Consider the following 15933-nt stretch of genomic DNA (forward strand, 5'->3'; position numbering starts at 1 on the left):
TTTTAGAGCCAAGGTAAAGGCAAGAACAAAGGTAGTAGGATTGGGAATGCAGCAAATTTCAAGGTTGCCCATGTGGGCTGGGCAGTGCAGAATGTTCCCAGGATTGTCTGTATGGGCTGGGCAGTGTAACATGTTTCAAAGCTTTTGATCCATGGCACACATGAAAAGTTTCAGTACAAGGTCAAAAGACAGAGTTTCTTACAATGATTGCAAAGTTTGATGGTCCTCAAGAGCACCATCACTTCTGACAATTGTGAGGTTGGGTTTTCTCCAAGCCCACACTCATTTATGATACCAATTATAAGCTTGAGAATCCCAAAGACTACCCTCAGTTTCAGTAATTTGTTAGAACTCTCTGACAACTGTCATACTCGTGGCTATGGTTTATTATAGCAAGAGCAAATTCCAAATTAAAAGCAGTAAAAGACAGAGGCACATAAGGACAGGGTCCAAGAGAGTTTTGGTTTTTTGCAGTACTGGGGCTTGAACTCACCTTGAGCCACTCTGCCAGCTCTATTTTTGTGTGTGAAGGTTTTTTTGAGATAAAGTCTTGCAGAACTATTTGCCTGGGCTAGCTTTGAACCTCAATCCTCCTGATCTCTGCCTCCTGAGTAGCTGGTATTACAGGTGTGAGCCATCATTGCCTGACTCCAAGAGCGTTGTAAGCAAAGCTTACAGTTGTCCTTCCCAGTGGAGCTACAGAGAGCACTGACTCCTCCAAGTGACACAGATGGAAATTTGCCAGCAAGAGACGCTCACTAGCCAGGCAGCAGTGGCTCACTCCTGTAACCCTAGCTACTCAGGAGACAGAGATCAGGAGGATCATGGTTCAAAGCCAGCCCCAGCAAATAGTTTGTGAGACCCTATCTGGAAAAAAAATCCATCACAAAAAAGGGCTGGTACAATGGCTTAATGTGTAGGCCCTGAGTTCAAATCCAGTACAGAGGAAAAAAAAACCTCACTCAACCTTGGTGTCTAGCGTTGTAATCGGGGCTTATTCATGAAAAATATGATTGATCACCCACACGACTGACCTTACTCTTCAGCTCCTCCAGCGGGCAAGCTGATACTGCGTAGTCAAAGCCTCACCTATAAATTGCATCGTTATATAGACTATCTGGCACAGGACAAGGTCCCCAAGACACTCTTACTAGGTGAGAAATTCCAAGAGTTTTCAGATCAATCTCAAGAGCCACGGTGTGTTGGGCGCTCGGGTGGAGATAAACAACAGCCTCGTTGCTTCTTTTCTCTATTATTCGCTTCATTTACTCTGCTTCTTTTCCTATCTTTATTCTTTAAGGCCTTACTCCTTTACAGTTCTTTAAACCTTTGTTTCTAAAAGTCTTCTTTTCTATTCTTTAAAGTCTCTTTCCTTAGCCTCCCTCTGTCTCATGTTTTCTCTTAGCTTTTCTTTAACATAATATCTCTTAAAGTCTTGGCCCTCAGACTTGCAGACAATCAACAGCAGGGGAAGCTGCCAACCAATTCTATCAACCCCTCTTTAGCAATTCCCCTTCGGCAATTCTCCTTCAGCAGTTCTTTTCCCTTCTGCAATTTCCCTCAGTCAAAAACCCCCATCAAAAAACCTCCCTTCATCAAAAAGCCTCGGGTCCTCCTTCAGCCAGTCTTTTATACCCAGTAGTAAGCAAGGAGGTGGAGCAGCAGTTCTTGGGGAGGGGCGTGACATTGAAACAAGAAGAACCTGCGTTCCTGCTTCTAATCAGCTTAGGAAAAGCAGCTGCTCTGCATCTTATTCTTGCCGTATCCTGTGACTGAGGCTGTGCTGAACTCCACCTGCAGAACATTGAGTGCAGCTGTGCTTATGTCCTCATAGGCTTCTCCTACTCTGCTTCCCACAAGACCCTGAGTTCAAACCCCAAAACTGCCAAAAAAGGGGGAGAAGACATGGAAATTAAACACTAGTGCTGATGGAAAAAGTAAAACTGTTCTGTCACTTAACTGGCTGGAAAACAGACATACAAAACTTTCTGGAAAGTTAACAGAAAATATCTCCAAAAACACTAAAACTGTAATGTGTAATGTGGTGGTGCACATCTGAAATCTCAGCTCTTTGGAGGATCATGACTTTGAGGCTAATCTTATATGATAATGTTATATATCAAGGCCCTATCTCAAAAACATTAAATACAAAGGGTAGCAATAATTTCACTGAGTGATTATTGGTCTTTACTCCTGAGAAGCTTTGTTCTATAAAATAATGGAGTCAGAAACTGCTATTTGAATTAAATCAGTAATAATGAAACATTCCACTCTTTCTGAAAAGATATAAATCTGACACAGTGAAGCAGCCTCAATATATAACCCAGGCACAAAGTCTCAGGGATTCCTGAACACAATGTTCCACATTTATCTTAACTTGGTACCCAAAAAAAGAGATTCTGGGTCCACTTTGTAGTCCAACCTGATATTGAACTCTGTGTACAGCCCTGTTCCATTTGACCCTTTTTCAGAATCCCTTTGTACCTTAAAAAAAACTTTGGTGGCACACCCCATTATTCCTCTGATATGTATTCTTCCTCATCACCATGGGCCAATAACCTGGTGTGTGTGTGTGTGTTGCTGGGGAATCTAACCCAGGCTTCATACCTCACATATGCTAGGAAAATGATTGATCACTGAGATGCACCCTCATCCCAATAACTTAATTTTGTCAGTATATAGATTTGTTTATGGTGTTCATAGGCTAATTGTTTAGAATTACTGTGCACATTGTGTTAGCTACATATTCTGCTTTTGGGGGTTTGTTGTAACTGATTAGAATAGATTTTGTTTACTCATTTTAACTGCCCTATAGTATATCATTAATATATATGATTTATTTGTCCATTATTTAATTAATGTTTTGCTTTTAAAAATAATGATGCAATGACTATTCTTATAATAGTCTCTTGATTTTATGTGTAAGAGTTTTCTCTGATATACAGACATAGATATACTCAAAAGTAGATTTGTAGTTTTTGAGCTGCTTCAGCTTTACTAGTTTTCACCAAATAGTTCAAAAAGTAGTTATATATATTTATACTATTCATAACAGAGCCCAGGAGTTTCCATTACTCTACATTATCTTTAATCTATTTCACTTATTTTTGTTTTATTTCAATAATTACTTTATTTGGAATAGTTGGTCTCCCAAAAATTCTTAAAAGTTTTGTCTATGCTGGGTGCCAGTGGCTAATGCCTGTAATCCTAGCTACCTAGGAGGCAGAGATCAGGAGGATTGAGGTTCAAAGCCAACCCAGGCAAATAGTTTGAGAGACACTATCTCAAAAAAAAACCTATCACCAAAAAAGGGCTGGTGGAGTGGCTCATGGTGAGTTCAAGCCACAGCACCACACACACACAAAAAGTTTTGTCTATAAGGACCACCCTCCTACAATAAATCTACCTATGTCTCTCATGTACCTGGGACCAGAGTTATGAACAACCACTCCTACTTTGTTTGTTGAGAGGGGGGTCTTGCTAACTTTTTGCCAGGGCTGTCCTTGAATCCTGATTCTCCTGATCACTGCTTCTCAAGTAACTGGTGTTATACCCCATGATTCTCCTGATATGTAGTAATATGTAGTCTCCCTTATCACCATGGGCCAATAATCTGATGCCTGGCTCTATTTATAGTTTTATTGCATTGTTAGCGGACAGGATTGTTCAATATGTTTTGGACCAAGATGTCCTTCTACTTATTTCATTTAGGAAGTGGGTTGCTGTATTATTTTGTGAATTGCTATTTGTCAGGTCCCTGGCATTTTTGGGGCAGGCAGAAGCTCCCAAAGCTAGCAACGAAACCAGCCCCCCTGATTTATGACTGCTTGCCAAACTCCCCTGCTTGTTTCCCAGCTCTGCTTGCAAAATCTCAGGAACTTCCAGTTACTCAACTAGCCAGGCATGTTGACCTGTTCTATCTGGTGATCATAGATAATTGGAGTCTGGAGACTCTCTCCCTCTCCCATGGCTTGGCCCTTCCTATAAAACCCACTACCTATTTCAGCCAAGCCACTGCACTCTGAACCTGAGAGTGACAGCCCTGTGGTCTGGTTCCTAATAAATCTTTCCTTTCCACACGTGGTGTGGTTTTTATTCAGCAGTTCCTTACGCTACTCAAAAACTGTTATATGGTCCTACGAATTACAGCTTTCAGTCTTACAAAGCAACCCTTTGTCACTGGGACGGTATTTAAAAGAGATTTCCCTGATAGAAGAGGGACCCCTCTACTCAATTTCCCAAACCCACTGAATCTGCCCAGGAACTTGGAATAATGACAAAATGAATTAATTCATTAAGGTGACACACATGCTAGTAGGTCAGCAGAGATTTATTTAGGAAGAGCAAGGTGCAAGGAAAAGAGGGAGAATCAGCTAATAGCACCTTCTGATAAGCTGTGAGATGGTAGAAGCAGAAGGCTAAATGCACAGCCTTTTTCTCAGGGTATTTATGTCCCCTAACTAAACTGGGGGCTCCCAGTTCAGAACTGGTATTAATATATGGTTACCTAGCAACTTCTTAATTATTCTGTTTTTATATTATCACTGAAGCCTGGAGACAAATGTCTAAGTTGACTTTACAATCAAAGCATACTGAGAAATGGGTGATTGTTATTTTCTTTCCTTTTTTTATGGTGATAGGTTTTTCTGAGACTCTCAAGAACTCTTTGTCTGTGCTGATCCTCCTGATCTGTGCCTCCTGAGTAGCTAGGATTACAGGAGTGAGTCACCAGCACCCCGCTGTGACCATTCTCTATTGTCCTTTTTTAGGTAGTCTTCCATGTCACAGATTTAGAAAAAAAAACCCCAAGAATTTTCTATTCCTGGATCGAATTATTCTTCTAGAGGTAGTGTATTTCATTTAACATGTAAAGTAGAAGGGAGGGTGATGAAAAGAATGCAGTTCTCTTCATTATTCAACAGATAATGCAACTCCTTGCTGTTTTAGTGATTTTTCAACCTTATTTCCTGGTTCTGTCTTAGCTCCTGAACCCAGCTTAATTTTTGATATATGTTCTAATTTCCATGTCACCTTAACCTAGCTATCCTATCTCACTTTCCTGCTATGCTTTTTGGTCTTGACACGTAGCAGACATGTACAATGAGGTGTTGGGGTACTTTAACTTGCAGCCCACCTAGCCTAAAAATCAGCTATAACTGGCATGACCCTTGGGTAACCTCGTGAAGAGGAAGATAGCCTTGAAACAGGGTTGTAAAACATGGTAAACTGTCAATTAAAAGCTGTAACCTCGGACAGAGCTGTGAGGAATTGCCCATTAGAGCCATGCAAAAGTTCGGGACCGAGATGAAAGGCACCATGCAGAGATAAGCACCCATTCCTGCCTTTCTTTGTCTCCACTTGTAAATAAACTTTCCAAAACAGGACTCCCCTGCTGTTCTTATCTAAACCTTAGGTTTCTATTCCACTACTAGCCCCTAATTTATGGGAGAACACATTCTTTGTAACCTGATAAGTAAACCTCTGGTGTTTCCCCAGTTCCCAATAAATAATATTACCCCACCACCAGGATGTGGGCAAGATCAGGAAAACGTGACCCCAGGGGCATGAGGAATTCCTGTGTGACGATGATTGATGCTTTAAAGAGTATAAGACCTGCTTAAGCTTTGCTTTCAGGGTCCTTGTTTAAACCTGCTGTGTCAGGTGGATGCTCGGACCCTAGCTAGCTAGAAAATAAACCTCGCCTTGTGACTTCCTTTGTCTCGAGTATCCTTTGTCCTCTCAGAACGTGGCCGGCCTCATATCCTAACAAAAGAAATCCCACTATGTCTGATAAGGAGGAGACCTCCCATGTACCCATAAGGCCTGATGTGGCTGGACCCTCCTCAAGATCAACTTGGTCTGCAATGTATAAACATCATGGGTATTTGTTCTCTTTTTTTCTTTTTGGCGGTCCTGAGGTTTTGTTACGTGCTGGTGTTGAGGGTCCTTGCCTTCACAGACCAGAGAACTGGCTCATGAAGCAGCTGAATGAGCCAAAGCTGGTATCTAAAGTGGGACTTATTAGAGAGAAAGGAAAGGCTACAGCTAGAGAAGCGCAGCGGAGCCCAGAAGCCGGTAGCTACCTGCTCAGGTGAAGGCTGGGGCTTTTTTGGACGTTCTAACTCTGGGTGAGGTGGGTTTTTCTCATTGGCCATGGATTCGGAGGTTTTCTCAGGTGAACTGGTTTGGTTTGCACCTTTATTGGGGGAGGGGAAACAATCTTGAAAGCATTTTGCTCATCAGCCCTGTGACAGATCTATCAGACTCTGTATCTCTCCTTTAGGATGCAGGAATGCAGGCCTCTAACTCCTCAGGATGCAGGAATCATATTGCTCTCCATGGGGGATGGGATACTCACTCATCTGCCTTAGGTCTCCAGACCCAACTGTTTGAACTCAGGAGTTAGTGTCTGCTAGACAGGTGCTCTACCACTTCAGTCACACCACAAGCCCTAAACCAACTAACTGGTTTAAATTGGCTTAAGTGTGCTACTTTGATGGAAAGTTGCCTGTTGCAACTTTAGTTTTCTCCCTTTGTGGTCTTTTCTTAAGTCATCATGGGTGGCCGCTGCCGATTGAGTTTTGAGAAGTGTCATAATTCTTTTACAACTTTCATGTCACTCACTCCCAGTAGGCTGGTTCTGGGGAGGGACTTAATACTCCAAGCCGCTCTAACTTCAATGAAAGTGCTAAGTAAAAGCCATTGTCCTTTTCATCCTAAGACGATCAGTGCCTTTTTATTCTAGCAATCTTTACTATTCTTAACTTTGCTATCATTTTCACTTCGTTTTGGATCTTGCCTTAATCTTCTCTCCCTGGAAGAATCCAGATAGCTACGCTGGTCTTCCGAGAACAATTTGAACCCTATCTTGTTGGTAGCAAGACCTCAGCACGCCTGCGCCCTGGGCTGAGCGGGTCTTAGCCAGGCAGAGCTGGGTGTGTGGGTTCCGTGGGTCGCTCGCCAGGCCTCCAGCGGCTGTTTTTCCGGCACGCCAGGGGTCTCCAGCCTCGCTGTCCGCTAGAAGCCAAGCTTGCAAGCAGGTCCCTCTGCGGAGCATCAAGGGACACGTGGCTTTCTTCCGGCGCCTGCAGTCTCCGCGCGTGACGCGTCAGAGCGTGACGCACTTCCGTGTGCGCCGCCTTGCGTCCTAGTTGGAGGCGCGCTGTGATGCGCTGTTTCCGGTTGGCTTCCAGCTCCCGAGGCGGGGCCGGGCGTTCAGTCAGGGGCTCTGTGTCCAGGAGGTACCCATCCTGCAGCGTGTGTCCAGGGCTGACCAGGAACGTGACCAGCCCTCCGGTGGGCCAGACTTGGACTGATCCTGGCCGGCCTTGGTGTCTCCCCTGTCAGGGCCGCCGAACGGCGCAAACCCATCACTCCGACTCCCGCGCCCAGCTCGCTGCCGCCCGGACTTGCGCCGTCCCTGCGAAGTACGCAGCCCCAAACCTGCCCCGTTACCCGCAGCCAGCGGGGATGGCCGCCAGCTCCCTGACGGCTTCGTGCAGGGTAAGTAGGGACTTTCGCTTTTAAAAAGCTGCTTCAACACCGAGTGTGGCCATGGTCATCCCCATATCACACCGAGGACGAGACGCTCCCCCGTCTGTGGGCCTCCAAGAAACGTTCCTTCTGGTAGTTTTTGCCCGGTGTGTTCAGCAGTCGCAGGGCCGGAATTATGAGAATCCTTGTTAATGAAATGAGCCTCCGTTTGTTTTATGCAGACCTTTCGGACATCATTGGGGGAAATTACCCTGCCCGTTTTCGTTTCGTTTGCACAAGCAGATGCCTAATCCTTAAGTGCGTTTTTGAGTGCTGGACCCTGAGGCTGGTGCTGGCAGTACAGAGCTAAATCGTGTGTTCCTTATTCTAGAGGTGGTGTGGTCTGGTGGAAAGAGCAATCAGGCGAGCCGTGGGCACAGTTGCAGGTGAATGCGTAGGGAGCAAGGCAGAGAGGAGCTGGAAGGCACAAAGGAGAAAGGCGCAGTTGGGGTGGGGCTAATGGAGCACTTGGATTTGTAAGTGCCTGGTAGAGGGAAGGGAGGGGAGATTCCATAGTGATTTGATTGCCAGACCCTTGCACTCTGAAGGGTGATAGTGAGATTGCCTGAGACAAGGAACAGGATTAGAAGAGGTCCTGGGAAAGACTCAGATGGTGAGTATGCAGCACCTGCATTTGAATCTGCAGCTTTGGTGGGCAGTCCAGACAGGAAATACACAGATTAAAAGCACCTGTATTTACAGAAGCTCAGAGTGTGACTGGCTAGGACCGTGAAGAGGGCCGAATTGAGGACTCAGAATAGTGACAAAGTAGAACATACAGTAAAGGGCTGGAGTGTAAGAGAAGTGAAAATTAGGAGTGGGGTCCTCTCCCAAGTTTGAGAAGAAAGAACTTCATAAAGGCTGTGACATGAAATGCCACAGAGAAGTAGTTCACAAGACAAAATTTAAGAAATTTAAGAATATGTTGGTCTTAGGAAATTTTTTTCAGAGCAGAGAGGGGTGGTACAAAGGGTGGCTTCCTGAGAGGTAAACATTGGCTACAAAGTGAACTGCAAGAGACTGGACAGCAGGATGAAGGAAATGATTAGGAATAGTATTAGCAGTTTTTGGTGGTCAAGCTGAAAGTAAGAATTAGAGTTCCTGGGAGAAGGGCTTTTGGTGAGGTGGCCTAAGCAATACAATTAATCTCAAAATCAATGAGCTTTTTTTCTTTTAAACAATTATATGGAAAATACAATGAGGTTGCAAGTGCGAAGGCCTGGGTTCAAACCCCAGTCCCACACAAAAAAAGAAAAAAAGCACTTTAAAACTATTGAATAACATTAGTAGCTATCTTTGTCTGCTAGGCATTCTTTTAAGTATTTTATGTGGAAGTCATTCAGGCCTCATGACTATTTTAAAAATGAGGAAGCTAGGAACATGGCCCCAAACTTGTAAGGAATACCAGGAGACTAGGATGGCAAAGCAAGGATTTAAGTCAGGCACTTTGTCTGTACAATTTGTGCTCTTAGTGCTTAGTATGGAAAAACATTTTAACAAATGTAAACTACATTTCATTGTTTTTTAGTGCACTGTTAATTTAACAAACATTTATTGATAATTGCTCTAGTTTGGATCTTAAATGTCTCAGATGTCCATGTGTTAAGGTGGAGTCCATGGTGGTATTGGGAAGTGGTATCCAATATGATCTTAGGCAAATCACTTAACACTTAGAGAGTCTACCCATATTTAAGATGATAAACTAAGGGAGAAATAGGTATCTGTTTCCCCCTAGGAAGAGTGGTTCAGTATTCACTTAGTGTTCATAACTACCACAAATGGTAGGAATTGGCTGTACCTTCCTCTTGTGCCATCAACACATCTTCCTTCTTTTCCTAAGACCAGCACTGCTTTTAATGCTCCCCTGGGAAGGTATTGTCTTCAGCTTATGTTTCTAGTCTTCAGTCTCTCTTTTTGAGATTTCCCTTACTTTCCTGAGATTTTAGGTGTACATCTAGAAAGATGCTGCTACATTTTTTTTTTTTGAGACAGAGTTGTGCTGTGTAGCTCAGGTCTCAAAATATTCTCTTGCCCACTCTGACATCTATTTCACTGTCTTCCTGCCTCAGCCTCCAGAGTGCTGTGCTTAGAGGCATGCACCACCACACCCAGGTGCTTACTACATTTTGTTCATCATTTCTAGGTGATTTTCAGAGTGAAGATTTTTTATTTGCCATATTGCCACAAATGCAAATTTTATTTAATTCTATTTTTGTCTTATCCAGTTATGTCTATCCTCTTCAAGAGTTACATTCCAGCCAGGTGCTGGTGGCTCATGCCTGTAATCCTAGCTACTCAGGAAACAAGAGATCAGGAGGATCAAGGTTCAAAGCCAGACTGGACAAATAGTTTGCAAGACCCCATCTCGAAAAAACCCATCACAGAAAAGGGCTGGTGGAGTGGCTCAAAGTATAAGATATAGGCCCTGAGTTCAAACCCTAGTACAGACAAAAAAAAAAGTGTTGGGTTCTAAAGGGAAATGTGCAAATCCAAATTCATATCAAAGGAAAATAACTTAGTATTTCCTTATATCAGTAGTTAGGCATAGGTACGTGCTTTATGGTTATGATGTGTCAGCTTTTAACAGGTTTGAATATAATAGCCACTTTTCTCTGCAGAATTAGGACAGATCTCTGCTTCTTTGATGGGTACCAGATAAAACGATTTGTTTGTGATTTACGGCCATGCTGAATCACAGTTGCCTTGCTTTTATGTATTAGCCACAAGATCTAATCTTACTGCCTCTACGGCTGTGGCCTGGTGTTCCCTCTGCCCCATAAGGTCTGTGCCAATTTACCTGGAAGAAGTTGGAGTGAAGCATGAGCATGTACTTAGCTACCCTGTAAATGTAAATGCCATAATTTTATGGGTGTTTGTCCTGTGAAGTTGTATATTGTGAAAAGCCAACTAGTGGAGAGAGCATTAGCTGGTACTTTGCAGAGCTGGCAAATATTGATAGCCAGAGGGTGGGGAGGCATGTGGAGGTTCTGGAGCATAGGAGCCCTGTTGCTTAGCAGGACTGTCACACAAAATTGGATATATATATATGACATGCCTTTAGTTTAGAGTTAAGTTGGTTAAACTGGTATAAAAGTGCAATTATCCTGTGTAAATTTTGTGACTGTCAGATTTCATTTCTTTAGCATTTATCTGATGTAACTTTTTTCATTCCTTTATTTTCTAATTTCTGATTCTTCTTTGGTTTATTTCATTAGTTTCAACTTTCCTTCATTATGTTTTGGGTGTGTCTCTTCTAAAGAATATGTAGCAGTGTTTATTTATCCAATGTATATTTCTTTTTTTAAATGGGTTTTTTTTTTTGCTTCATACTAACTGTAATTAAAGGATCATAATGTTTGGAATTATTGGTATCTTGTTTTGTGTTCTATATTTTGCATGTGACCCTAAATTTCTCCTTTCTTTTGATTTGCTGAATTGAACATGTTCTTTCTCAGTATACTTTTTTCCTCTTAAGTTTTTGAAACTACATTCATCACTTTCCCTACATTTTTTGGGTTGTTACTTTTAAGTTGTTCACAGATAAACTGAATTTCTTTCTTTAAACCAATGTCTAAAGTGTCTTTTCCCAAATGAAGTTTCCTTATGCAGCACACTTTTATTTTCTGTTATTTTCATCACACCCATACTAATAGCTGATTGTGAATTTAGTTCATGTGTGTAAGGAAACACATTAGAAATGTGTTTGAACATTATCTAGATTTATCAGTGTTTTCCTGATTTCAGTGCTCACCCTTGTATCCAGCCTCCCCCGAGTCGTTTCTGTGCCTCCCCCCATGTGTGTTTCTAGAAGATGTGGATTTCCCAAGTACTTGTGTGTAGGAAAATATCTTTTCTCTTATTTTTGCCTTTTAGCCTGGTTGGTTTAAGATTTCAGAATCAAATTTACTTGGTGCATTATTTATCTCTTTACTATTTCTAGAAAGTGTTCTGTTCTTTCCCTTTAGTTGGTTTTCCCATGTTCTTTTTAGACTTTATTTTTGGAAGTTTATCACCATCTGTTTAAATTTGGACCTTTTTGGATTACTGATCTTGCTTTTCAGTTGGTAAGGTTTTCTAACATGAACTCCCATATCGGAAAATTCATTTGTGAAAATTCTCAGCCTGTGTTTTCTTGAAATGTTGCCCTGTTATTCCTCCTATTTATGTAAGCCTACATTGAATGGTTCTCTTCAGGAAAAGCATTCTGGGTCTATTTTGCAGTCTGGCCCTTACCTACTTCCATCAGAACCCTCTTCTTGTCGCTTCTGACAGGTTACAGTCTCTTGAATTTACTAGAGTCGGCCCTCTGGTCTAAGTGGTGTTCACTCCCTGTATGGTGAGTACAGATTACCTTCCAATATACTTTTTCTTCCTTCCAAAGTAGACTTAACAGTTTTTTACTGGGCACCAAAGAAACAGACTACATTTCTGAGTTTCCCTGCTGTCCCCTTCCAGCTCTCCTCTGCTGCTGCTTAGACTGCAGATTGATGATCAGAGTCATCTTAGACCTGGCTTACCCTAGGTATGGAAGCCATGCAGAGCAGAGAAGAAGATGGGAAGGTGATGGAGTCCCTGCCTCAGCCCAGTTGCCTTCAGACTCCTGCAGCAGAAGGATGAACTCTCATTTACTCACTGTTGTTTTTTTTTTCCCTTTTGCTCTCAGGTAAACCTCATCCTAATCACCTCCTGAATTCCCTTTCTACCCATTGTCTTTGGGAACCATCATGAATTTTCAACTGCTCAGATGACTCTGAGTGGACCCAAATATGGACCCTTACTGAGAACTGTTCTTTCCATTTCTGTGCAAAATACACCCTTGGTCTGCTTTTATGCATTTGCATGTTTAAATCTTTGTTTCTCTCTGTTGGTTCCTCCGTATCCTTCTCGTATCACTTACCACCATTGCATCCAGTTAAAAAGGGTATATGTCATTACAGGGACTGTTGTCATTCACGGATGTATCCCTGGAGCTGTCCTGGGAGGAATGGCAGCTTCTGGATTCTGCACAACGACACCTATACAGGGAGGTGACCCTGGAAAACTATAACAACTTGTTATCAGTGGGTGAGTCAGCATCCTTATTTATCTCAAGTTGGAGTCATATATTGCCATCTCTTTTGGGACCTCTGAAGTGCTTAATGACTACGAACTTGAATTGTAGAGGTGAATGTTCTTAGTCCCATTTGCCCCTCACTTCCTAATTGTAATCTGTACTCAAGTGCATATGAACAGTTTTGTTTTATATCTTCTGAGTCCTTAGTTTCATCCTTAGCAATTTGGCCCACATCCTATGTGATTTTCCATTAACAGGGTATCATGGTACCAAACCTGATTTAGTCTTCAAGTTGGAGCAAGGAGAAGAGCCATGGATAATAAATGCCAAAATGTCCACCCAGAATTGTCCTGGTGAGTGAGTGAGAACCAGGAAGATGGGAGGTGTAGAGGTAAACTGGCTGTTCCTTGAGGGGTTGGCACTGGTGCGCTATTAATACATCTCTATGCACAAGTCTTTGTGAAAGTCTTTGAACTGGTATGGCTGACGTGGGATGTCAGGAGGTTTCTGTCACCTTGCATGTTGAGCTCTCCTTCCTACTCCAGCTTTGAGAGGTGGGCAAGCCCCTCTTCTCTGAACTCTGCCCAGAATCTAACTTTGGGGTCACTTTCCTTCCTTCCCATGGTCAATGAAGATGTCAGCAAATTTCCTTTTCCTCTTACTTGGTGTGGCTCATGCCCCTTAACTTCCTGTACTTTCATTTTCTCTTTGGCCTTCTACAGTTAAAGTTGTGTAGACCTTACCCATGGTCCTACACCTGGTCTTATTTGTATCACTTCCCTTGCAGGTTGTCCACAGGGGTTTACTTCCCAAATTCACCTGTCCTCCCTTGTGTTGTAACTATGGAAAGTCTCTTCCATTCTGAAGATTTAAGCTTTCCCTCCATTATTATAAGACCAAAATTGACATCCTCTTCCTCTTTTTCTTCTGCACTGGGTCCTGAATTTTACGTGGCTGAGGAAAGCTCCTCTGTGCTTTGGCCAGAATTTGTCCTGGTACCAGAAATGGAAAAGAACTTTCTTCCAAAGTCTCCATTCATCTGCAGTTTTCAGTTTTAACAAAGCTGCTGTTGTTGTGCATGTAGTGCTGCATCCCAGACTCTGAGTTTGCACTGGAATCCTATCTCTTTCCTTCTGGGCTAATCTTTCTATGGTTTCTGTTTCTGTTAGTATTTAGCATTTTGTCTCATGAAAACTGTCTTGTAGGAGCTGGGTATAGTAGTACATAACTATAATTCCAGGAATCAGATGGCTGAGGCAGAAGGATGGGGATTCCAAGGCTAGCCTGGGTTACATAATGAGACCCAAAAACCAAAAAAAAAGAAAACTATCTTGTAACACTTATCTCCTCAATTGTTACCTAGACTAAAACAGTATTTATTATCTCATACTTGGATACTTCTGACTCAACTGCATTTGGGAGCTCTTATCTCTCTAAATGTTGTGCTGGATTTCTTTTCATAAGCGTTCTATCACTAGTCTGAAAAACAAAAATGTGTTCAATCCCTGATCCTTCCCAAGTAAAACAGAAATTTGTAGCCTCAAATGACAAGTTGTCTGCTGCAGGGCAGCTCCACAGTGACTGCTTCAGAAACTTGGTGATTTCAGGAAGCCAGCTTCCATTTGTCTCCTCCTTGTGATCCTGGAATGCTGCACTCTTCCGCATACATCCTCTTCTGCATAGTGGGCTGGTAGGCTCCTCAGTGCTGAATGTCACGTGCAAACATGGCAGGAACTGCTAGATCAAGTTCTTCTGGAAGATCCCTTTCATTGGTGCCCAGAGTTTTGAAATCACAAGCCTGCCGGCATATTTTCTAAAATTCACATCTCAATTCCTGAACCAGTCATGGCATGGGACATGGGGAAGGCTCCAGGAGTAATGTCCTGCCCGTGACCAGACCACATGAACTCAGGGCCTACACCTTGAGCCACTCCACCAGCCCTTTTTTGTGAAGGTTTTTTTCAAGATGCGGTCTCATGGAACTACTTGCCCTGGCTGGCTTTGAACCATGATCTTCCTGATCTCTGCCTTCTAAGTAGCTAGGATTACAGGCATGAGCCACTGGTGCCTGGCAAGAGCCCAGTTTTAATTCCAGGCTCTCTTCCTCTCTGTCTCTTTCACTCTCCCCTTCCCATGCCCCCCTTTCTTCCCTCTGTCTTTTTTTTTTTTTTTTTTGGTGGAACTGGGGTTTGAACTCAGGCCTTTGTGCTTGCAAAGCAGACACTTACCACTTGAGTCAAACCTCCATTTTGCTGTGGTTATTTTGGAGGTGGGGTCTTGTGAACTACTTGCCAGAACTGATCTTGAACCGCTGTCCTCCTGATCTCATTCTCCCAAGCAGCTAGCGTGAGCTAGCTACAGGCGTGAGCTACCAGTACTTGGCTTAGTCCAGAATCTATTAGTATGTGTGTGATGCCCATTTGACAGGTATAGATGAAGCCTTTATAGTCTGAGTCTACATAGTTAAAAGATAAGTGGTCTGTTCCGAACATGCCATGGTGAAGCAGGAAGTGAAAAGTTTAAGAGAAACTTCTCTTTCCAGAAGGGAGGAAGACATCAGTTACCGAGCTATTGCTTACCTCAGCATCCTTAGAAAAAGAGGTTAGATAAGATTTCTGTGCCCTGGCATTGTTCTCATTTCCTTAGTTAGCCATATCATGGCTTCTAGCACTTCACTTCTAGAAGATCTTCCTTTCTCTTGTCCTCCATGGCTGTAGCTGCATGTGATGGGCTATTTCTGTAGCTTTAGTAGCAGCCTGCTTTTGTTGCAGTAAGTTTTAAGTGTTAAGGGTTGAAGAGTGATCAACTATTATCAGCCCAGACTTGTTCTCTTCCAGTTTTAGCAGGTTCCAGTCTGTGTTTTGTGGGTTATTGTCTTTAAACCCAAGAGTTCCTTTCTTTTTGCTTCTGGCCTTTATTATCTGACCCTCTCAAGCTTGAGTTTAGCGGCCACACTTCAGGCATAAATCATACCTGGACTTTATACCTCTGTTGGGCTGAGCCGCTTAGAGAGAGGTACTGAGGGAAGAGGGAAGTTGCCCCAGGCTAACTGTAATCTTGTGATGGTTAAGACTGTACCTAAGGGGGTGCGCTGTAGGCATTGACCTTCTGCTGGGTTGTCCTTTAATCCGCATTGTGTGTCCATCACTGTCAGCATTGGAGCACTGTTTTGGCCTCATACATGAATTGTTGGTTTCTTTGCAGCTCTTCTTCCCTGAGTGGTCTCATCTTTTATGTCAACCTGCCTTCACTGAGTGCTGCACTTAGGTCTGACTGCCTATTCACCATTGTCATTTAGATGTTTAACTGAGATATCAAATGTCCTGTACACAAAAGCAATCCTTCAT

General features: G+C 42.9%; 1 protein-coding gene across 4 annotated transcripts in view; it reads left to right on the forward strand.

Annotated features, from left to right (window-relative positions):
* The first annotated feature begins 7192 nt into the window (after nt 1-7192).
* LOC109674196 (uncharacterized) overlaps nt 7193-15933 on the forward strand; it is a 60519-nt gene continuing 51778 nt past the window's right edge. For 2 of the 4 annotated variants that reach the window (XM_074060980.1, XM_074060973.1), the window contains exons 1-3: nt 7193-7503; nt 12471-12597; nt 12844-12939. In XM_074060980.1, coding sequence (XP_073917081.1) covers nt 7471-7503; nt 12471-12597; nt 12844-12939 — 256 coding nt within the window. In that variant the 5' untranslated portion in view covers nt 7193-7470. Of the gene's footprint in view, nt 7504-11805; nt 12598-12843; nt 12940-15933 lie in introns of all 4 variants that reach the window. The other 2 variants (XM_074060975.1, XM_074060974.1) reach the window with 2 other exon arrangements.

This window comes from Castor canadensis, chromosome 18 (assembly GCF_047511655.1).
Source record: "Castor canadensis chromosome 18, mCasCan1.hap1v2, whole genome shotgun sequence".
Lineage (NCBI taxonomy): Eukaryota > Metazoa > Chordata > Mammalia > Rodentia > Castoridae > Castor > Castor canadensis.